Genomic DNA, 20,258 nt, shown 5'->3' with positions numbered 1-20,258 from the left:
ACACCCAGAGCAGTAAACAACAAACCTCAGGGAAAGCAGACACCTGCAGCCTCAGAAATGTTAGCCTGAGAAATCAGGAATGTGATATGGACAAATTATTCAAATAACTTCCAGCCTGCAGAGCTGGGAATCTGCCCATTAGCCCTGCATTTGGAAGAAATCCATTAATGCAAACAGCATTTAGTAGCAGGCACCTTCACTAAATTCTCTGGAAAGGGCAGGTGCATTAAGTTACTAATGAAGAGACACTCAGGTTTGATACAATCAAATGCCTTTTAAAAAATACTTAGCTAGGTAATGTTCAGATAATTAATTTAAAAAAAAAAAGAAAAACAAAAAACACACAAAAAATGTCCAAATTCTGTTTTTCCTTTTAGTTGTGCTTGGTTATTTAAAAGAAAAATGTGAACAGAATGGATACTGGAAGGTTGTTCCAAGATCTCCACACAACTTTTTTTTTCTTCTCTAGGCTGAATAGCCCCAACTTTCTCAGCCTCTTTGTAGAGGAGGTACTCCAGTCCCTTTATTAAATTTGTGGCCTCCTCTGGACTTTTCTAACATGAGAAGGAAGAAGGCTGAAGGGAAAGAGACGGTGTGAAAAAATAAAGGATATGAAATATTAGTAAAAAATGAGACCTCCTCCAGCACCATGTTCACTCAGCCTCTCCCCACCACTCTTCAAGCCAGGATAAACTTCACTAAAATCTTTTTTATTTCCATTAAAATCCATAACTAAACACAACAATCCCTTTGAAACATTCCCCAAACAGGGAGCACTCCAAGGCACCTCCCAAGCACCGCCAGCCAAGAGAAAACTCCATTTTGTGCTGGAAAAACCAACTCCAAGAAATCCTGCAGTTTTTTGTTTTCACCTCTGGAATCTGGTGTTGATAACCAAGATCAGGGCACTCAAAACATGGCTCCCATCCCAGTAAAAGTTTTCCCATCCCTTTAAGAAGGAATATTAACAGATGCTTTGGGACAGGGCACTCAGCCCCATCACCTGCCTCAGCTGCTGGCACAGGGCACTGGCAGCTTTGGGGAAATTAATGAAGATGTCACCAGGAAAATTCCTAATTGTTCATTAACACTCATAAATACAGGATCAGCAAGCCCACGTGCCTGGTGCCTTCCCAGCTCACACTGAGGGCTCCAGCATCAGGGCTCTTCCACAATTAAAACAATTCCCCACCCACATTCTAACATCAAAATGCAAATATTATAATATGCAAACAGCCTTGATTTATTCTTTCTGCCTAATAAAAAATCTGGTTTGCTCCATATCTAAATTGCACAGGTCACACAAAAATCTTCAGTATCAACAGGAAGAAATTGTTCCCTCAGACAGTGGAGGAGGTTGCCACATCCCTGGAATTGTCCAAGGCTGGGCTGGATGGAGCTGGGATAGTGGAAGAAATTATTTCAATGCCAATTAAAGCTGTAGGAAATGTGTTTGGTGTGTTTAAATCAGGTGGGAAGACAATGACACCATGAAATCCACTCTGCTTTCCTTAATTTTTAGTTCTCAAAGAGCTCTGGATTTGCTGGGAGCAGCAGAGGGGGGAAAATAGGAAAATACAACTAAAGTGCATCAGTATTGTTGGCAGAGAATTATTTTAAAATTTAGTGGGTTTCAAATACTGCTGTACCTGATCTTTAACCTTATAAATAACCCAAATTAGCCTTGCACTCTATGAAAACAATAATGAGCCATCCCTTCAGCCCACCAGCAGAAAGTAAACCCTAAAAACACTAAAAAAGTCATTTATGTAGTTTAAAACCCAGCATTTAAACAGCTGTGGGTTTCCTTAAAGATCATTATTTTTAAAGAGCATTTTGAAGAATAAGCTCTACTTTAAGATTCATACAAGTTTAACTACCAACACATCCAGCAACTTTTCCTCTGAAATCCCCAATTCCAGGCACTTCCTCCAATCAGGAATTCAGTACAAAGCTCCCCTCCAAGGACAGAAATTTTTATTAACTGTTAAATATTGGTAATGTGCAGGAACATTTCAGACGAGCTCATAGGATAATGAAAGACAAAAACAATGCAATTAAGTGTGCATAATTTAAAAATATTTTACTTTCCAAAGGCGCTCTTGCATAGATTACATTCCCTATTTTCCAATGCAAATGTGGGTATCAATTAATTTATACTAATTTCAATTAGAAACAAGACAGTGTGTGGTCTGGAAGTAACAAAACAAAGTTAGTTCTTATTATATTTAGAATATTCTCCTTTTAATATCCCATTAATGTTGGGATAAAGCAAATCACACTGGATTTATGAGGGGGCTGGAAAAAAATAGGATTAGGAGATTTTCCCCTGTGATTGTTTGAATTAGGTTCTACCTGCCTGTGCTAACAGCTCTGCTTTACAAAAATCAATTCATTTCTGAGATTCACACTACCAAAAATATGTGGGTTTGACATATTTTTGATATTTTGAAATATCCTGTCTTGAAGGACTTAAATTTGATAAACAAGTGACAGACACAGACATGTTGTGCAAGAGAGGAAACATGAAATATGTTCAATACATCTCAAAATAAGTGAGAGCCCAGAAAATCAGGTATTTCCCACCAATAAGTGCACTGGGTTTAAAAAGCCAGTTAATAAAAATCTTCCTAATTTTTAGTTTCTGCAGGAACTCCTGCTGTGTGGATAAATGACTGTGTGGAGTTTTAATGTGACTTTTTCAATTGTTCCCAATGCCCCTGGAAGGGAGGGAATTATTTCAACCAAACCTTCATAACCCATCCTTCCCCCACCTCTATAATCAAATATAGAGATAATAACTTATTTCAGCAGCTGTTTAGCCATAAGTCATTTTACCCTCTTGTTAATTTAAAATCATTAATAAAAATAATGAAACAGAAGTATCAAATACCTTTAAAATACCATCCCTGCCTTAAAGTGAATACAGCAGTGGAGAAAATTCCCATTTCAGCTGTTTTAGTAATCCCTGCTCCACACACTGGAAGGCTTTTCTTGTGGAACACAATGGATAAAAGCATCAGGATTCCGTAATTCAGCATTAAAAAAATAATAATCATATTGTAAGCAATGATAAGAAGGATTTGATGATTCTGCTTTCAAGAGGATTAAACATGTGGTGTCTTTTCAGGACAATTTAAGTTGTCCAGTTCCTGATCTTTATGGTTCAGAAGTTTATTGTAAAGCTATTTTATCTGACAGTGCAGGGAAATTTGCTGGTGTTCTTTTCATCTTCTTGGAGAAAATCTGTTTTAAATTCTTTCCCATATATTTCAACAAACTCCTTCTACCACTGCAGAGGGCAGAGAAATAATTATGGATTTTTACACATAGCAGCTAAGTAAAAAAAAGGGATTTTCAACTGAAACATCTCTTAGAAGTCACCACTAATGGCAAAGAATTGCCAAGCACTCCTGCTCAGTCCTGTACTCCCAAATGGGCCTCCCTGCACTGCCAGGGTACAAAAATAGCAAATTTTGATGTTCAGTTCATCTGCCACCATCATCTCTGAGGAGGAGCCTCCAGCTGTGATTGTGCACTATCAGTGGCACTGAAAAGTCAATCTTGCCCAATTTCAGCTCTGGATTGGAGCCACTTTGGGCAGGAATGAGGAGATCACAAAGCTGCTCATCACTCCCCCACAAAGCCCTTGAGGGAGGGCATTTTTGTACCTTTTTATACCTTTCCATGGGCAGCAACACAGGCTCCAGGCAAGGAATTTTACTGTCAAATGTTCACATTCCAACTCCTTGTGGGGCAGGTGGCTCTGCTTTTATAGCACACCCCAACCTGCACCCACCACTCATTTTAATTAATATTACAGTAATTTCACGACTATAAGCCGCACTGAGTATAAGCCGCACTTCTGGGTGTCGGCAACTTTTCATTCTCTGTCCATACATAAGCCACACCTGATTATAAGCCACATGTTACAACACAGGGTGTGATAAAAGGTATCTGTTCTGTCACCATCTGTTGAGGGTGGGGCAGTGATCCTGATCTCCATGGGAGATATTCTGCTAATGGGCATCCATTGAAACCAGCTGGGGCAGTGTTCTTTATCTCATGGGATATCTCCTGTTCATGGCCATGGTTTATAAACCAGCTGGGGCAGTGTTCTTTATCTCATGGGATATCTCCTGTTCATGGCCATGGTTTATAAACCAGCTGGGGCAGTGTTCTTTATCTCATGGGATATCTCCTGTTCATGGCCATGGTTTATAAACCAGCTGGGGCAGTGTTCTTTATCTCATGGGATATCTCCTGTTCATGGCCATGGTTTATAAACCAGCTGGGGCAGTGTTCTTTATCTTTTCACAACCCATCCTTCCTCCAGCCAGTCATTTTCTGCTCATGGCCATTGAGTCCCACTGTGGCACTGATAAAATTACTGCATCCCATTGGCAGTTGCTCCAGCCAGGGGGAAGAGCCCAACATTTCTTACCAAGATAAAAACAGAGCTTTTGGGACACTAAGGGAGCCCCTTTCTCCACTGGACTCCAGAGGAAAACCGGATTTCTCCACATCCCCACTGGAGCTTTAGAGGGAAACTGCACCTTGTACAGGAGCACTGCTCCAGCTGAGCCACATCTGTCACTGCAGGAGGATGCAGCCACCATGGAATGGGACTGCTGCCAACACCCTGCCTGACGGGTGTCAGGCTGTACTCTGACTGTGTCAGGGTTTGGGGTTTGTTCTTTGTAGTGCTGTATTTCTATTTTAATTTCCCTAGTAAAGAACTGTTATTCCTATTCCCATATCTTTGCCTGAGAGGCCCTTGATTTCAAAATTATAATAATTTGGAGGGAGGGGGTTTCCATTCTCCATTTCAAAGAGAAGCTCCTGCCTTTCTCAGCACACACCTGTCCTCCAAACTAAAACAGCAACTTTTCATTCTTTGTCCATATATAAACCACACCTGATTATAAGCCGCACTTCGGGTTCAGACCAAAATTTTAGTCGAAATGGTGCGGTTTATAATCGTGAGTTCATTAAGTGCCATGTTCAGTTGTTCCTTGATGTCACAGATCAAATGTGTGTGACATAAATTCTTTTTTTAAGGGGGTGACCTTGGCACAGGGTGCTCAGAGAAGCTGTGGCTGCCTCTAAATCCCAGGAAATGCCTGGAATAGTGGAAGGTGTCCCTGCCCATGGCACAAAATGATCTTTAAGGTCCTTGCAACCCAAATCAGTCCATAATTCTATCACCTTAAGGGTCTTTTCCAACCTAAATGAGTGAAGAAATTCAGCAAGAAGAAGGATGGAAAAAATAATGCAGAATTTTAAAAGCATTGGAAAAGTGGAAGGGGGAGCAGAGGGGGGAAAAGACAAGAATGATGGAAAAAGCAAGTGGACAGTAATGATGGAAAAGGTGTTTTAAGAGAGGTTTTGTAACCATTCTGCAGCAGATCCACATGCACTATGAATTTAAAGTTTTTATGAATGCCACAACACTGAAACATTTACACCAATCCATCCACAAGATTTCAAAAAAAAAAAGTGAATAAATTCATTATCCTTGAGAAATCTACCTCTGTGGCTAAAACTGGTTAGTAATTTTAAAAGCTATTTTTGGAGAGAAAGGAAAGAAAACGTAAGAGTCCATAATCCTGTGAGAAAAAAAAATAAACAAGCAGTGGAAATGTCCTTACAGGTAGAGGTTAATGAAAGAAAAAAGAAGATAACACTCATCAATACCTCAGCTGATCCCATTAAGGAGATTTATCAGTGGTTGGGGAAGATAAATCAGGATATCAAACTTCCACATTGTGCATTTAAAACCATTTAACACCTGAGCACTGAATTTTAAAGGGATTTAAAAAATTTTCCCAGTAAAAGGTGAATATTGAGAAAACTAAGAAAGGTGACTATCTCCATGATAAATCCTAATTTCATTTATCCATGACATGGGCACCAAAAGGCTGCACAAATTCTGAAAGCAATCACTTCATCTCAAATTGGGTACAAAGAAAGCAGCAGTGAGAAATAAGTGCATCCTTAGCAGCTGTTGGGTGTGCTCAAATCTCATCTCCTGCTCATTCAGTCAGGTGATAACAAGAGGCTGCTACAAAGGATCCAGCAGAGCAGAGCAAACCATAATTGTAAAATTTGTTTATTCAGCTCTGATGGAAACTTCCAGCACGTTCAGGCTTGGAATTGCTGACTGGAGAAGGGATGAGGGAAAGAATTTAAACATTTGTACAACATCCTGGACATGAGAATCACTTTTAGAAAGAGAATTTTCACTTATTTCTTTATTCCTTGAAGAGAAGATTTTCATATTCCAACATCACATACAGCAGCTTGTTTATTTTGGAGAATAATCTGGAAATTAATTTAGTGACCAAGTGAAAAAAAATATTTATTTCATGTAATATTAATAGCAGGAGCCAAGAAGTCAGCTTAGAAATAGCTAAATTTCAAATATCTGTACCCATTAAGTAATTCCTTGCATAAACACAAGGATTTTTTTCTCTCAAGGAAACATTTTGATGCTTTTTCTCCAACTCCAGCAAAACCAACTTTTTAAAATTGAATTATGAGCACACAGCTCCAGCATTGTCAACTTTGAAATGTGTGTTTTCAGCCCTTTATTGCTGCTTTTAATAATAACTGGAAACAGGCTGTAAACAATATATAATTATGATGTTTATGGTTATTTTCATTATTCAGAAATTGTATAAAAATAAAAGATAATGCTGAAATGCTTAAAATTCTCACAACATCATTATTCCAACACCTGCATTTTTAATGCTTTGCAATGAGATCTGCTAATAAAAATCACTTGTACCAATGATGGTCTCAGCTTCCTAAAAATGGTTTTTTAGTGTTACAAATTGTGAGCAGGAAGAAAACCAAGGTACTACAGGGAAAGAAAAAGAGGGTGAAAAGGTGAAATATGAAAAAAGGAGAAAGAATAATCTGATTATCACAAAGATGCTCCCACATAATTCAGGAATTCCTGAGGTTCATTTGGAGTAAAATATTCTCTTCTGCCAACAGAGTAGAATAAATGCAAAAATAAATGTGTTCAAAACTGGCACAGAAACACAAACCACTGAGTTTTCACCAACATGATCTGGTATCAGTGGTGCTCCCCCAAAAATTCCAGCTTCCTCTTCTAATTAACCACTGCCTTTTAATTATTCCTACCCATTTTTTTCCCTGATATTATTTTTTTTCCTCAGTGAATTTCCTAAATTGGTGCTGTCTCCCCTTGTTGAGAAATGCAGATCAGTAGCATTGGGATGAGAGACCTTTATCAAGGATAAACTGCCTCCCTCTCATGGGAAAAAGAGGAGAAAAAAGAGGGGAAAAAAAAGAGAGAAAAAAAAAGAGGAAAAAAAGAGGAAAAAAAGAGGAAAAAAAGAGGAAAAAAAGAGGAAAAAAAGAGGAAAAAAAGAGGAAAAAAAGAGGAAAAAAAGAGGAAAAAAAGAGGAAAAAAAGAGGAAAAAAAGAGGAAAAAAAGAGGAAAAAAAGAGGAAAAAAGAGGAAAAAAAGAGGAAAAAAAGAGGAAAAAAGAGGAAAAAAAGAGGAAAAAAAGAGGAAAAAAAGAGGAAAAAAAGAGGAAAAAAAGAGGAAAAAAAAGAGGAAAAAAAGAGGAAAAAAAGAGGAAAAAAAGAGGAAAAAAAGAGGGGGGAAAACAAGAGGAGGAGGAAAAAAAAGGAGGAGGAAAAAAGGGAGGAAAAAAAAAGGAGGAGAAAAAAAAGGAGGAGAAAAAAAAGGAGGAGAAAAAAAAGGAGGAGAAAAAAGAGGAGAAAAAAAAGAGGAGAAAAAAAAGGAGGAAAAACAGGAGGAAAAAAAGGAGGAAAAAAAGGAGAAAAAAGGAGGAAAAAAGGAGGAAAAAAGGAGGAAAAAAAGGAGGAAAAAAGGAGGAAAAACAGGAGGAAAAAAAGGAGCAAAAAAAGGAGCAAAAAAAGAGAGAAAAAAGGAGAAAAAAAAGAGGAGGAAAAAAAGAGGAGAAAAAACAGGAGGAGGAGGAAAAAGAGCAGGAGGAGGAGGAAAAAGCAAGGAAGGAAAAGAAGGAAAAAGAAGGGAAAGGAGGGAAAAGGGAAAGTAGGAAAAAGGGAAAGGAGGAAAGGGGGAAAGGAGGAAAAAGGGTGACAAACTAAAAGTGAAGCATCTTGGATGAACCATTCAAGCCTTCAATAAAAAATTCCAGTGATAAGAGGAGAAGCAGAAGCTTTCTGGGAAGAACCACCATCTCCCAGCCTCCAAAAGCAGCTGAGATTAAATGCTTGTTTTTAGGTGATTAACATGAGGTGAAATCAAACGTGGTTAATGAAGCTAAAAATGAGAATCTGATAAATTGGCTCTGTGAAGCATTGCCAGAGGCACACAACAAACCTTGGGGAAATAAAATTAAAAAAAAAAAAAAAGGAAGAAATGTCCTTTCCTTACTTCTTAAATTTCAGTTTCAACCAACAGGAAGGAAGCTCCATTTTCAGCCTGGCATTGGCCAAAACTTTCATATATCACTGAAAATCAAGGAGTTCAGAACACAAGCAAAGCAGGATGGAGGGAAAAAAAAAACAAACTGTGGCAATAAAAGTTTTTCCCATTCCCTTGAGGCTGAGGAAAAGGATCTCTAAGTGGTACCTCCTGTTTAACTAAAAAACAACTGCACAAAGCTTTCAAGCAGCAGCAGCACCAACAAAACACTTAACCTGCCTCAGCTGACAAGTAATGAAGAGCTTTAGGAACACTTTGCTGCAGCCTGAAGATGAAAGAATAAAACAAAGCTTTTCTTTTCATCTTAATGCGATTAAATCGTCCATTTAAAGTGTTCTTTTCTACCACACTGAGGAGTCTCTCACTGTAAATAAATTGGCATGGCAAGAAAAGTAGCAATTTACTATTAAAACCTGAAAGTTTTATTACTTGGAGGTCTCCTCGTGCTGCTGAATTCGTGTTACATTTAACAAGTGCTGGTTTTCAATAATACAAAGGAAACAAATGCACTTAAACTCCTCTGCTTCTTCAGTCAGTGCAAAGATAAATCTGGATAAGAATATCTGTTGTATATAAAACCAGAGAGGATTCCACACAGCAGAATGATAATTTCCTTGCTTGGTGCTATCAAGACTTGTGTTGGTGAAATCAAACAGTTCTAATTTACTCATTGGGTTTATCTCGTTAAAATTGTCGCTGTTTTTTTTTATTTTGGTCTTTAAGATTAAAAAAAAAAAATCATTCAAACTGCTCCAAATGATTTCTATTCCAACAATCCCTTAAATTACAAAGCTCTTTATCTGAGCCAACTATCTGGGCTTTCTGACCTTTAATCCCAGGAAGGTCTCTCTGAAGGACAAAAGAGGAGTAGGACAGAACAGACAATTCTGCAAAACCACACATGGGAGATTTCTAACAAAGACCACAACAAATGGCTCCCAAACAGGCATTTTCTGCCATCAAATTCTGATTTTTAATACACAAAGTAACCAAAATAAAGGAAAAATTAAAGAAAAAAACATGTTGTTAGACAGGTTTTTAATTAATAAACCCTACAACACAAGCCTGGCTCATAAACACTCTGGCTGCATTTTCAGCAAGCTCAGCCTAAAGCTGGGCTCAAAGTCCTAAAGCTTTGTCAGGATTTAACTACAAAATAATTTACTCAGATCTAGTAAAAGGCAATGGCACCACTTCCATCCATAAATGCAAAAAGATTCAGTCCTTAAAACTCAGTATTTCCTGATGTTTTGCAAAGGGCTCCATGAACTTAATTCTTCCTCCTGAACTGAAGTTAGCAGAAATTAATACAAGAATCACACACCAGACACCAACAGTTGTTTTCCAAAATTATTTTCCTGCTAAGCACTGGAAGATGAGGTTTTAACAAGTACAAATCTTGTGCCCCCACAATAAAAAGCAGGAGGTTTTAACTTTTAACTCACAAGCCATTGCTAAGCAAATACTTTGGATGTGCTTGTTAAACAGCAGCTACAACAAAAATCCCTTTATTTGTGTGCTACACGAGATTTGGAGAGGAAATGTCTGCACTCAGCAAACCCTAATAGAGCACAGGCAGCCTAAAGCAGAATAGCATGAAATTTAATTTCCCCAAATCCACCAGAGACCCAAAAAGCACATGGAAGGCAGTACATAAAAATTACCTGTTTCTAACAATAGATGGAAAACAAAAAGTGATGCCTGTAAATGAAGGCTCCTTGAGAAATAAATTCTGCCTCTCTGCAAGAAGCCACGTGCAGAAAATCATTTGTAAAAGGCAAAAACTTTAAATAAAGTGACTGTAACTGCAGTGAGTGTGCCTGAGACCTCTTTATTTCCACATATGAGGACAGGACTTGGCACATTCAGGGCTCTTCCTTTAAATTTCATCTGGAATAGCCCAAGTTTTTCATCAGTTGTAAAATAAGAAACCATTAAATCAATTAAATGTCCCCCTGATATCTGACAATAGTCATGGGATAAATTGGTTTTTGCCCTGGCTGTCATGTAGGGAAACAAAACAAAAGCACAGCTCAATCCCACAGACTGAAAACCTGAATTCCTTCATTTGCAGAACCTTGGAAAGCTCAGAATTTGGGGGTTTTTTAGTTCCTTTTCCAACACTGAATAACAACCAGTAAAGCAGAAGGGGAGCTGGGAATCACTGCAATTCCAGCCTTCAGTGCCTCCCACCCAGGGACCACTTTTCCCATACAAAATTGAGCAGGATTATTTAATTCCAAGGAAGGAAACAAAAAGAGGAAGGAAGAGACAGAGAAACCTACAGAAACAGAATCCCAGAATGGTTTGGGATGGATTTTAGATTTTTCAGCTGGCCCAGCCCCCTGCCAGGGACACTTTTCACTGTCCCAGGGTGCTCCAAGCTGGCCTTGGACACTTCCAGGGAATCCAGGAGCAGCCACAGCTTCTCTGTGCCTTCCAACCCTCACTGTAAAAAACTTTCTTCAACCAACCCAAATTTGTGTCATGTCAAACTCTAGGTTCATGTGGCATTTCTTGGAGCATATTTAAATCTATTTAATTTGATGTTTAAGCTGCTCTTGTGGAGAGTTTCTGGTGGTTCACATCACATTAGGATAATAAGGGACATGAGCAGATGAGGGTCATTGTAACATCAATTAAAGGTTAAAAACACCACATTTGCAGGAAATGTTTCAACATCCTTTTTGCCTTTTATTCCTGCTTGCTTTTAGTGTAAAATACCTCATTCCAGGGGATGGCTCAGTACTCAGAAAGCAACTAAAGCAGGCAGCCCAGAGGTGCAGGGCTGCTGAAATCCCAACTGCAGTGCTTCAGTGGAGATTCAAAATGCTGCCTGGGAATGAGACAAATGCTGGGAATACAGAGCCAGAGAGTAATCCAGCTTTTTCATTCACCATTTTCTAGATGTTCATGGAATGGTTTGGGTTGGAAGGGACCTTAAAGCCCATCCAGTGCCACAACAGGGACACCTTCCACTGTCCCAGGGTGCTCCAAGCCCCATCCAACCTGGACTTGGACATTTCCAGGGATGGGGCACATTCCTTTTACACAATTATGGATCTTCTTCATATTCCACTCCCATGATTTGCCGGTTTTCCCCTGGAATTTCAGCACCAGAACACCGTGCACATCACCCAGACAGCAAAAACTTGAATTTCTGCAGCACTTCCTCCAACTTCCCAGCCTAATTCCATCTTCCCTCTTCTCCTGCAATCCAGTGACAGGAATGTCAAGCTCCACTAAAGATTTGCAGTTCCACTGCCAGCACTAAAACTTTGTCACCTTTAGCAGCCTGGTGAGTTACAAGATGTTTCACCTTTGGGTAATAAAACATTTCCATCAATAACTTTAACCCAAAGGGTATCAAGGCACAGCACTGCAAAGAAAAATCATCTCCAAGAAACTGTGTGACAAAAAAGTAGCAAAATATTATTATTAATAATAATAAAATTAATTTATAACAAGTAAATCATGGCCTTTCAGGCTATCAGTGATCCACAACCATCTCAGTGTTACCTGAGGGTGCTACTTGATTTATTTCAGGTTTCCAGTTTTAAAACTCTTTTTAGAAAGAGTTCCCAGAGCAGTAAATAGAGGAAGGTAAATAAATACAAAACCCAAGCTCTCCTGGCTCCTGTTGCAGGAAGGAAGGTGGAAAAATCCACATGTGGAATTTCCTGAGCTTTCCAGGTGTCTCACAGCAAAGGGAATCAACCCAGGCACTGCCAAACCTCTGTTTTTTCCTGTTCTAAAAATAAGAGGAATTCTAGAAAGTAACATCACAAATGTCAGTTTATTTCATCTTTCAGTTCATGCAGAGAAAAAATGCTGTTGGAACAAAAAGGTGGATGGAAGCAATTAATACATGAAAGGGCAAAGAACTGCCAGGGTTTATTTGCAGAAGATTTTTGCTTAAGTGGCAGAAAATTCAGCCCAACTCTCTCAACTTCCAGGTGCTCACAAAAAGTGAAAACACAAAATAATTCTCACAAGCAATACTTCAGAGCCTCCCTCTTGTTTTTCCTGAGACACTCCAGTTTTAAATTCAGTTTTTAATGCAGTATCCAGCTATCCATAATTACTAATATCATCAGGACATGTTGCAACTGTTCCAAAACATTTAAAAAATTAATAATCCTAATTTTCCTGAGTACTGCAATGTGAAAGTGAAGTTTGTTCTAAAGCTCAGTTAAATCCTGGATATGTCTCCAATTACAACCCAACACTCAAAATCCTCATTCCTGAAAATCCCAATAATATCTTTACCTGTTTCTGACTGACACAAGGTATCCAGAGCCACTGAAACTCCACCCAAAACCAGACAGCAACACAAAAAATGACACCAATCCACAAAAATTAATCCAGGAAAACAAGCAAGGTGTGACCCAGCTCCTGAGGAGGCACCAGCAGGGCTCATTTACTACACCCCTACACAACAGTTTGTGACAGGGGGCCTTGGCTGGTTTATTTAATGAGGATATAATAAAAAATGCAGTTTAAAAAAGGAGAAAAAACTTCTGTGCCCTTAATAGAATCTGTTTCTGCAAAGGGGAAAAAAATTACTGTCTAAGATAACTGATACTCTTGATAATTTAAGCATTTATTCTTCATTTTTCCCCCTAATAAACTATTAGTTTTTCCAATATCCACCAAGCTAAAATGAATTAAACCATTCCCTCTGTCTGAAGCTTTAGGTACAATACACACCCAGAAAAAAAAAAAAAACCCACATCTGACCAAATTACTTTCCATCAATACTGCTTTAGGAAATACAGACAGACTTGAAAGATTTTACACTTGTTAAATATTTCAGTGCATTTAATATTACTCAGAAGCCAGCAAGTGAGCCAAGCAAGCTGAGATGCTTTCAGACATTGTCTTTAGATGTCAGATTTCATTGTAAGTGGATGTAATTTCATTTTCTGACCCCAAACTGAAGTCAATAAATTCATCATTATTGGCAAGCAACAAGACACATTCTTTCATGTAACTTCATCCATTATTCCTGCACCAAAAGCTATCAGAGGCTGGCCTGGAAGGAAGGGCTGAGTTTAAGAGCTCTAATGTTTCTCCCTCTGGACATCTTTTCTTATTTTTGTAAAGTGTTATTTGTCTGGGATACAGCAGCACTTCACCAAAATCACAAGTTCTTCAAGGAAAAATACACTTAAGGTTTTTCCAAGCTTGAGAAGGTTGAATTCATGGAATGCTGGGTGTCCCCAGTCCCTCTCTATCTTTCTTTGGGCCACAAATGAGGTCACCCCAAACTTCTCCAGGATGAATAATCCCAATTTTCCCAGCCTTTCAGAGGTGCTCCATCCCCCTGATGAACTCTGGACTCATTCCAAGTCTTTCAACAAAAAGAAAAACCCATAATAAACAAAAAACCCACCAACTAACCAACAAAAAAAAAATAAAATAGCATCACATCCTACATACGAAGAGAAACAAAAAATGAAAGCTTAAGAGAAAATTAGCAGAAAATTCCAGGGGTGTTACAGCTGTCCCACACCCCAAAATTCCAGGATCTTCCCACAAGACCATTCCTATAATTCACATTTAAGGATTAAGCAAACATCACAGGGAAAGCAGGTAAGACATGCAAGTGTTGTTCCATAAAAATCCTTCATCTGGAATAATTTCTTCACCACAGTGAAGACACAATGAAAAATCTACAATTTAAAAATATTAAGAAAGAAGATTCCCAGTCCATTGTTCCCATGGCAGGGGGTTGGAATGAAGGGATTTTTTAAGTTCTTTCCAACCCAAACCACTCTGGGATTCTGGGATAGACCCCTCCAATTAACAGGAAACCAAATTTATGCTCCAGGAAAAAAAGATGCTAAATTCTGTTTACTCAAGTCTTGCTGCAAGGCTGCTACAGGACTGGTGTTGGGATTTCCTGTAAGCATGGGAATTCTGCTCTCATGAACATTTCTGGAGCACTGAGAAGAGCTTTATTTCAATTTTCCAGGTTCCAGGGAGTCCCCAAACCTGTTCCAATCTCTGCCACTGCTCCTCACTCCTGCAGCAGCTGCATCATGCTCACTGTGCTGAAGGATTTTAAATTAGAGTAGAGCATTCCTGGCACGAGGTTTGATGCATTTCAACAGCCCTCAGTAATGAAATATAAAAAGTTAAGAAAGCCATTGATCTGTGTGAGCTGTACATCACTTATTTCCACCATTCCAGGGTAGGAAAAGAGCACATCTTCCTTTTAATGTTTGCTTAAGTGTCTTTCAGCAGAACATTCCCAGACTAAAAGTCAGTTTTGATTAAAGGACTGAGAATTTTCCCTTCAGAACTCAAGATATATTTGGATATTTGCTTGTTCTGGGGTGTTTTGGAGTTTTTTAAGTCTTTAACAATGGATAACAGTGTGGAAAGCCAAGTCTAATTTGTGTTTTACACTTGAATGTCAGCCAGAAGAAAACAAAGAGGAACTTAACTCCTCTCAAAGGCTACAACCGAAAAGTTAATGTCAAAAAACTCATCTCTGAAAAAGGGCAATGAGTTCATTATGATGCTCTGAAGGGCACATCTGATTTCTTTTTTCACATTAAAAGCTGAAAACCAGGAGCAAACCTGCACCTGATCCTCGGTGCTGTCTCCCACTGGGTTCCTTCATCCGATCGATGACGCTGTCGGACAACTGCAAAACACAACGGGGTCACACTTTAGCTCCTTCTTTATCCCCATTTCCCCTCCAAAGGGAATAAAACTTTATAAAAACACAGCCTGGAGCCTCTCTACAGGACATGACAGCTGCTCAAATTTAATCTCAACACAAAACAATTCCCTTATTTGTGAGGTGAGTGCTCTGAACAATTAAAAAGAGTAAGATGATTTTGGCTCTGACAGAGAAGAGTAAAGGAGGTAACACCTTTGGAAGTGATTTAATTTGCCTTTCTGAGGTGCAGAGCACTCAACCCAGGAAGAATTTCATCCTGGGAAAGGCCTCCAACACAAGTGGTCACAGTCAAACACAAGGTTCATTCCAATGTTGACACAAGCAAAAAAAGAAAAATACTCAAATTCTGCAGAATCCACCAGTGTAAGAGCAGCCTCCAGCTACAGAGCTATGGAAACCCACAGATAAAATTAATAAAAGGGAAATAATTATTAGCATAAGAACTTCTGGTTTCCAACTTCTGTCATCAAATCACAGAATTATTTAGGTTGGAAAAGACCTTAAAGAGGTTTTAATTAATTCCACCCCCTGCCATGGGCAGGGACACCTTCCACCATCCCAGACTGCTCCAAATCTTGTCCAGCCTGGCCTTGGACACTTCCAGGGATCCAGAGGCAGCCCCTGCTTCTCTGGGCAGGCTGTTCCATATTTCAGAGTGCATGAACTCCACTCTATATAGAATATATAAATTATATTACATTTGAATCACTGTCAGCTATTTACTCAAAAAGACCAGAAATTGAAAATATCATTTTGCTGAAACAGAATGAACTCTCAGGGCTCCTCCTGCACCTCTCTTCCCTAAAAGCAGCAATAAATGATAAGTTATAATCACTTCTGGTATCACAGTGCCTGACATGGAAAAAATTCCTAAGCAGCAAGAATTCCCAAATTCCCTGTGTAAGAGGTTCCAGTGTGGGATATTACAGACAGCAGGGGTGACATTCCTGCCTCCTGCCCTGGAACTGGATGTGGCAGCGTCCAAAACCAGGCTGGAGGGGTTTGGAGCAACCCGGAGCACAGGAAGGTGTGACAGGGGTGACACTGGGTGTTCTTTAATGTCCCTTCCAACGCAAAGCTCGCTGTGAGCGATGTGAGCGGGGAGAACGGGGCAGGGCCCCCGCAGGAAGCCGGATCGGCAGCGGGCAGGGAGCAGCACATGGGAAAGGGAGGAGCTGCGGGGTTTGGAGGTCAGGGAAAGGCAAACCCAGCTCCTGCAGCCACACATGGCCCCTAGAACGGGGCACCACGCGGGGCACACGGCTCCGTATCCCCGCTGGGCTGGAGAGAGGGGAAATCCCTGCGGGAGAGCGAGGGAAGCGCGACAGGAGCGGGGACGGGCAGAGACAGGGACGTGGGGGAGGGAGGAGAGGCAGAGTGGGAAGGGGAGCCGGGGCCAGGCCAAGCCCGCAGCGCTCCCGAGCCGGCCCCGCGCTCACCCGCACGCCCTTGACCACGGTGATATTCTCATTCTCGTCCGCCTCGAAGGTGACGCGCCGGGTGCTGCCGCCGCCGCCCATCTCGGCCCGCGGACACACGGACGGCCCCAAGGAGACTCGGCGAGCGCGCTGCCAGCGCGCCCCGCAGCAACGCCGCTTCCCATTGGCCCGCCGCGCGCCCCCGCCCGTAGAACGCCGCTCCCTATTGGCTGAGCTGGCGCGTCGCCATGGAAACGGCGCAGCCCCCCCCTGCCGGGGAGCGACAGGTACCCGGAAAGGTGCGGGAACTTTTTCGGGACGAAATTCACATGGGGCGCGGGGACTACAAATCCCGTGATGCTCCGCGGCGGGAGGGGCCCGCCCGCGCGGTGCGCACTGGGTAATGTAGTCATGTCCGTCCGTGACTCTGAGGGGTACGCGGGTATCTGCCAGCTGAAAATCCTCTGAGGAGCGGCTGGGGGAGCTGGAAAGGGGCTCAACCTGGAGAAAAGGAGGCTCAGGGGGGACCTTGTGGCTCTGCACAAGGAGGGGACACTGAGGGGGATTTGGGATCTGTTCCAGAGAACAGGGACAGGAGGAGAGGGAACAGCCCCAGGCTGGGCCAGGGTGGGGTTAGATTGGATTTTAGGGAAAATTCCTTCCCAGAAGAGTTGTAAAGCATTGGAATGGGCTGCCCAAGGCAGGGATGGAGTTCCCGTCCCTGGAGGGATTTCAAAGCCCTGTGGAGGTGGCACTTGGGGACAGTGGTGGCCTTGCGGGGCTGGGAATGTTCAGGCTCCATGGCCTGAGAGGGCTTTTCCAACCTGAACAATTCCGTGATTCTCTGGTGAAAATGAGTGCCCCAGGGCCTTGCTGCAGCTGGTGCCTCATCCCCTTCTCCACACCAAATTCCCGTTAGCACAGCCCCCTCAGACATGAAATTTTCTTTCCAATAGATTAATAATGTTATTAACTGATTGTCTTTTCAGCCTGCAAGATAAACTGCATCTGGATCTGGCCACTCTGGGCACCTCTTCTTTTACCTCCTGAAGCCCCGATCTTCTGCTGGGTCAAATGCTAACAAATAACAACAACCATGATATTTGGGGAATTTTCTCTTTGGTTCTTTTCCCCTTCCAACTCCTTCATTCCTTGGCTCGAGGAGGGAAAGTCAATTTGCACCAAAGTGGTACCAAAACCTTGCCCTCCCCTTTGTCCCAAGCTGGTTTTTGCACAACAATCCCACAACAATCCCTTTTTGCAGCCTGTGTGAGCTGACAAATCTCATTTCTCTGCCTCCAGACACCACCACCAGCATCAACAGAGCTGCTCCTGCGTCCTTGATACATTTTCAAACCGTTTTTATTTGGATATAAAGTGTCTGTCAGCCAACACTGCAGCAGTGGCTGCCTTCCTTGGGGCTTAAGATATTGCTGGAGCCTTGGCTGATGGCCACTTTGCAACCAAATAAAGATTGCTGGGGAATATTTCAAGGACATGAAGCTGTCCTCCTGAGGGGTGTGATGTTTATGGGCTGGTTTTATAGATGTTAAACCATTTTCTATAAGGGGGCAATGTTGAGAATTCACCATGCCTGGAACTGTGGGTTTTCTTTTAGGGAATAAATGTGGATCTCTCTGTCTTCATTCTGAGCACCAACAAACTGATAGTGTTGAGTTTTCTTTATTTTTTTCTCCTCTGGGAATGTTTTTAAAGGGTCAAATTGTGTTTATTCAGTGAGTGATGTGGAAATGCTCAGCTCCAAATCAGAGCAGCTCTTCCCAATATATTTGGCAGAGTCCAGACACAGCCCTCGCCTCACTGAACAGAAAGATTTATATTTAGGAATTAAGGTTTTAACAACAGCTCTTTCCTACCAGAGGCTTTTTATGATTGTTTTCTATGGCTGGAAATTACAGAACATATGCAGAGTTTTCAGCAGTGGGGGGAAGAGAAGGGATAAATGGGCAGAATTAAATCTCAGAATGGCTTTGGGTCATTTTGCTGTGTCTGGGAAGTTCAGTGGCAGTGGAAAGAGCAGGACTGAGGTACCCCAGAATTTATGGCTCCCCTCTAATAGGTGGAAATGAAAGACTCTTTGCTGCAGGCCAGGGCTATTCATATGTCAGGAGCTTCTCTCTGTGGACTCTCAGACCTATTGGAGAGCTCTTTTGAGGGTATTGCTAGATGGGGAAAAAAAAAAAACTATTAGAAATTAATGTTGGAAAAAGCTGCAACAAATCTGCAGTCCAAAAATAATTTGTTAACTATTGGCAAATAATCTCATGACCACCTCACAACTCTCAGGAGCAATTTGTAAATAGAAAGGGAAGTTGTGCTGTGTACAAGTGGAACATTTTATATGTTCACATAAATAATGTGAATTATTTTAAGAGTAGTGTAATTGTGGTACAAGGGATTGTAGGAGTTCCCTTCAGTGGTTAGTACAGAGTGCATTTCTACCAGGGAAAAAGACAACAGAAAATCAGAATGGCAAATAAAAGTGTGGCAATCAATGCACATCTATTAATTGCTTCTGATGTTGATTGATCTGAACCCACTTCAGACATGTGTGAGCAGAAAATCCATCTCAAACTGGTAAATTCCAGATATTTAATTGAGAATCTGGAAAACAAGCAGGAACCTCAAATCAGAGAATCACAGGAAAGTTTGGAAAAGCCCTTTAAGATAAAGTCTGGCCATTCCCAGCACTGCCAAGGCCATCAGTGCTCCATGTCCCCAAGTGTCACATCCACAGGGCTTGGAAATCCCTGCAGGAATGAGGACTCCACCCCTGCCCTGGACAGCTGTGACAGGGCTGGGCATTCCCAACAAATTTTGGGAAGAAATTTTCCCAAAATCCACCCTGAGACTCTCCTGGCCCAGCCTGAGGCCGTTCCCTCTCCTGTCCCTGTTCCTGGAGCAGATCCCAAATCCCCCTCAGTGTCCCCTCCTGGCAGGGAGTTGTACAGAGGCACCAGGTCCCCCCTGAGCCTCCTTTTCTCCAGGCTGAGCCCCTTCCCAGCTCCCCTCAGCTTTTCCTGGCTCTCCAAACCCTTCCCAGCTCTGTTCCCTTCCCTGGAGACCCCCTTCAGCCCCTCAATATCCTTCTTGTCATGAGTGTCCCAAAACTAAACACAGGAACTGAGGTGGTGCTTCACCAATGCCCAAAACAACAATGGTTAGGTTGTTAATATTATTACTATTATTATTATTATTTTTAGGCTAAAAGCTTTCACTCTTTGTGCTGCCACGTGCTTTCCCACATTTTCCATTTTTGTGGCCATGTTATAAATGCCTGAATCTTTGTCTCTTGTCCACTCCTGTTTGTCCTTGCCTGAACATTTTCCATTGTGGCACAAATATTTCTTCCACCACTCAACACTCCATTTCTCTGTGCTCAACCAGTACTGAAGGACAGCCTTGCCAGGCATTCCTAAATAAATCCTCATGAGCCCAGGAACAAACAGCAATTAAAATCCAGGCTCTTGTGTCAGGAATTTTAAAATGCCACGGAAAGGCTGGATGGGTGAGGTGCTAACGGCTCATTGCACTCCTGCTGTCAGCTTTTGTCCTGCTCAGTCACTGTCACGCTGTGACTTTGCCAGGTATCCCTTGGTGGTCGTGTGCTCCATGGAAATGTTGAGTGTGGAAGGGCTGGGGTTGTTCCTCAGCTGCTCCTCAGCAGCCACTCA

At 41.4% G+C, this 20,258-nt stretch overlaps 1 protein-coding gene across 3 annotated transcripts in view; it reads right to left on the bottom strand.

Moving 5' to 3' along the window:
- Positions 1-16,745, bottom strand: part of CHCHD3 (coiled-coil-helix-coiled-coil-helix domain containing 3) — a 133,453-nt gene extending 116,708 nt beyond the window's left edge. For 2 of the 3 annotated variants that reach the window (XM_033058743.1, XM_033058745.1), the window contains exons 1-2: positions 16,585-16,745; positions 15,040-15,106 (exon numbers count right to left, since the gene is read on the bottom strand). In XM_033058743.1, the coding sequence (XP_032914634.1) occupies positions 15,040-15,106; positions 16,585-16,665 (148 nt within the window). In that variant the 5' untranslated portion in view covers positions 16,666-16,745. The remainder of the gene's footprint in view (positions 1-15,039; positions 15,107-16,584) is intronic. The other variant, XM_033058744.1, reaches the window with a different exon arrangement.
- Between the last annotated feature and the right edge of the window lie 3,513 nt (positions 16,746-20,258).

Source organism: Catharus ustulatus, chromosome 4 (assembly GCF_009819885.2).
Source record: "Catharus ustulatus isolate bCatUst1 chromosome 4, bCatUst1.pri.v2, whole genome shotgun sequence".
In the NCBI taxonomy this organism is placed as follows: Eukaryota; Metazoa; Chordata; class Aves; order Passeriformes; family Turdidae; genus Catharus; species Catharus ustulatus.
This window is presented reverse-complemented; position numbering and strand designations above follow the sequence as displayed.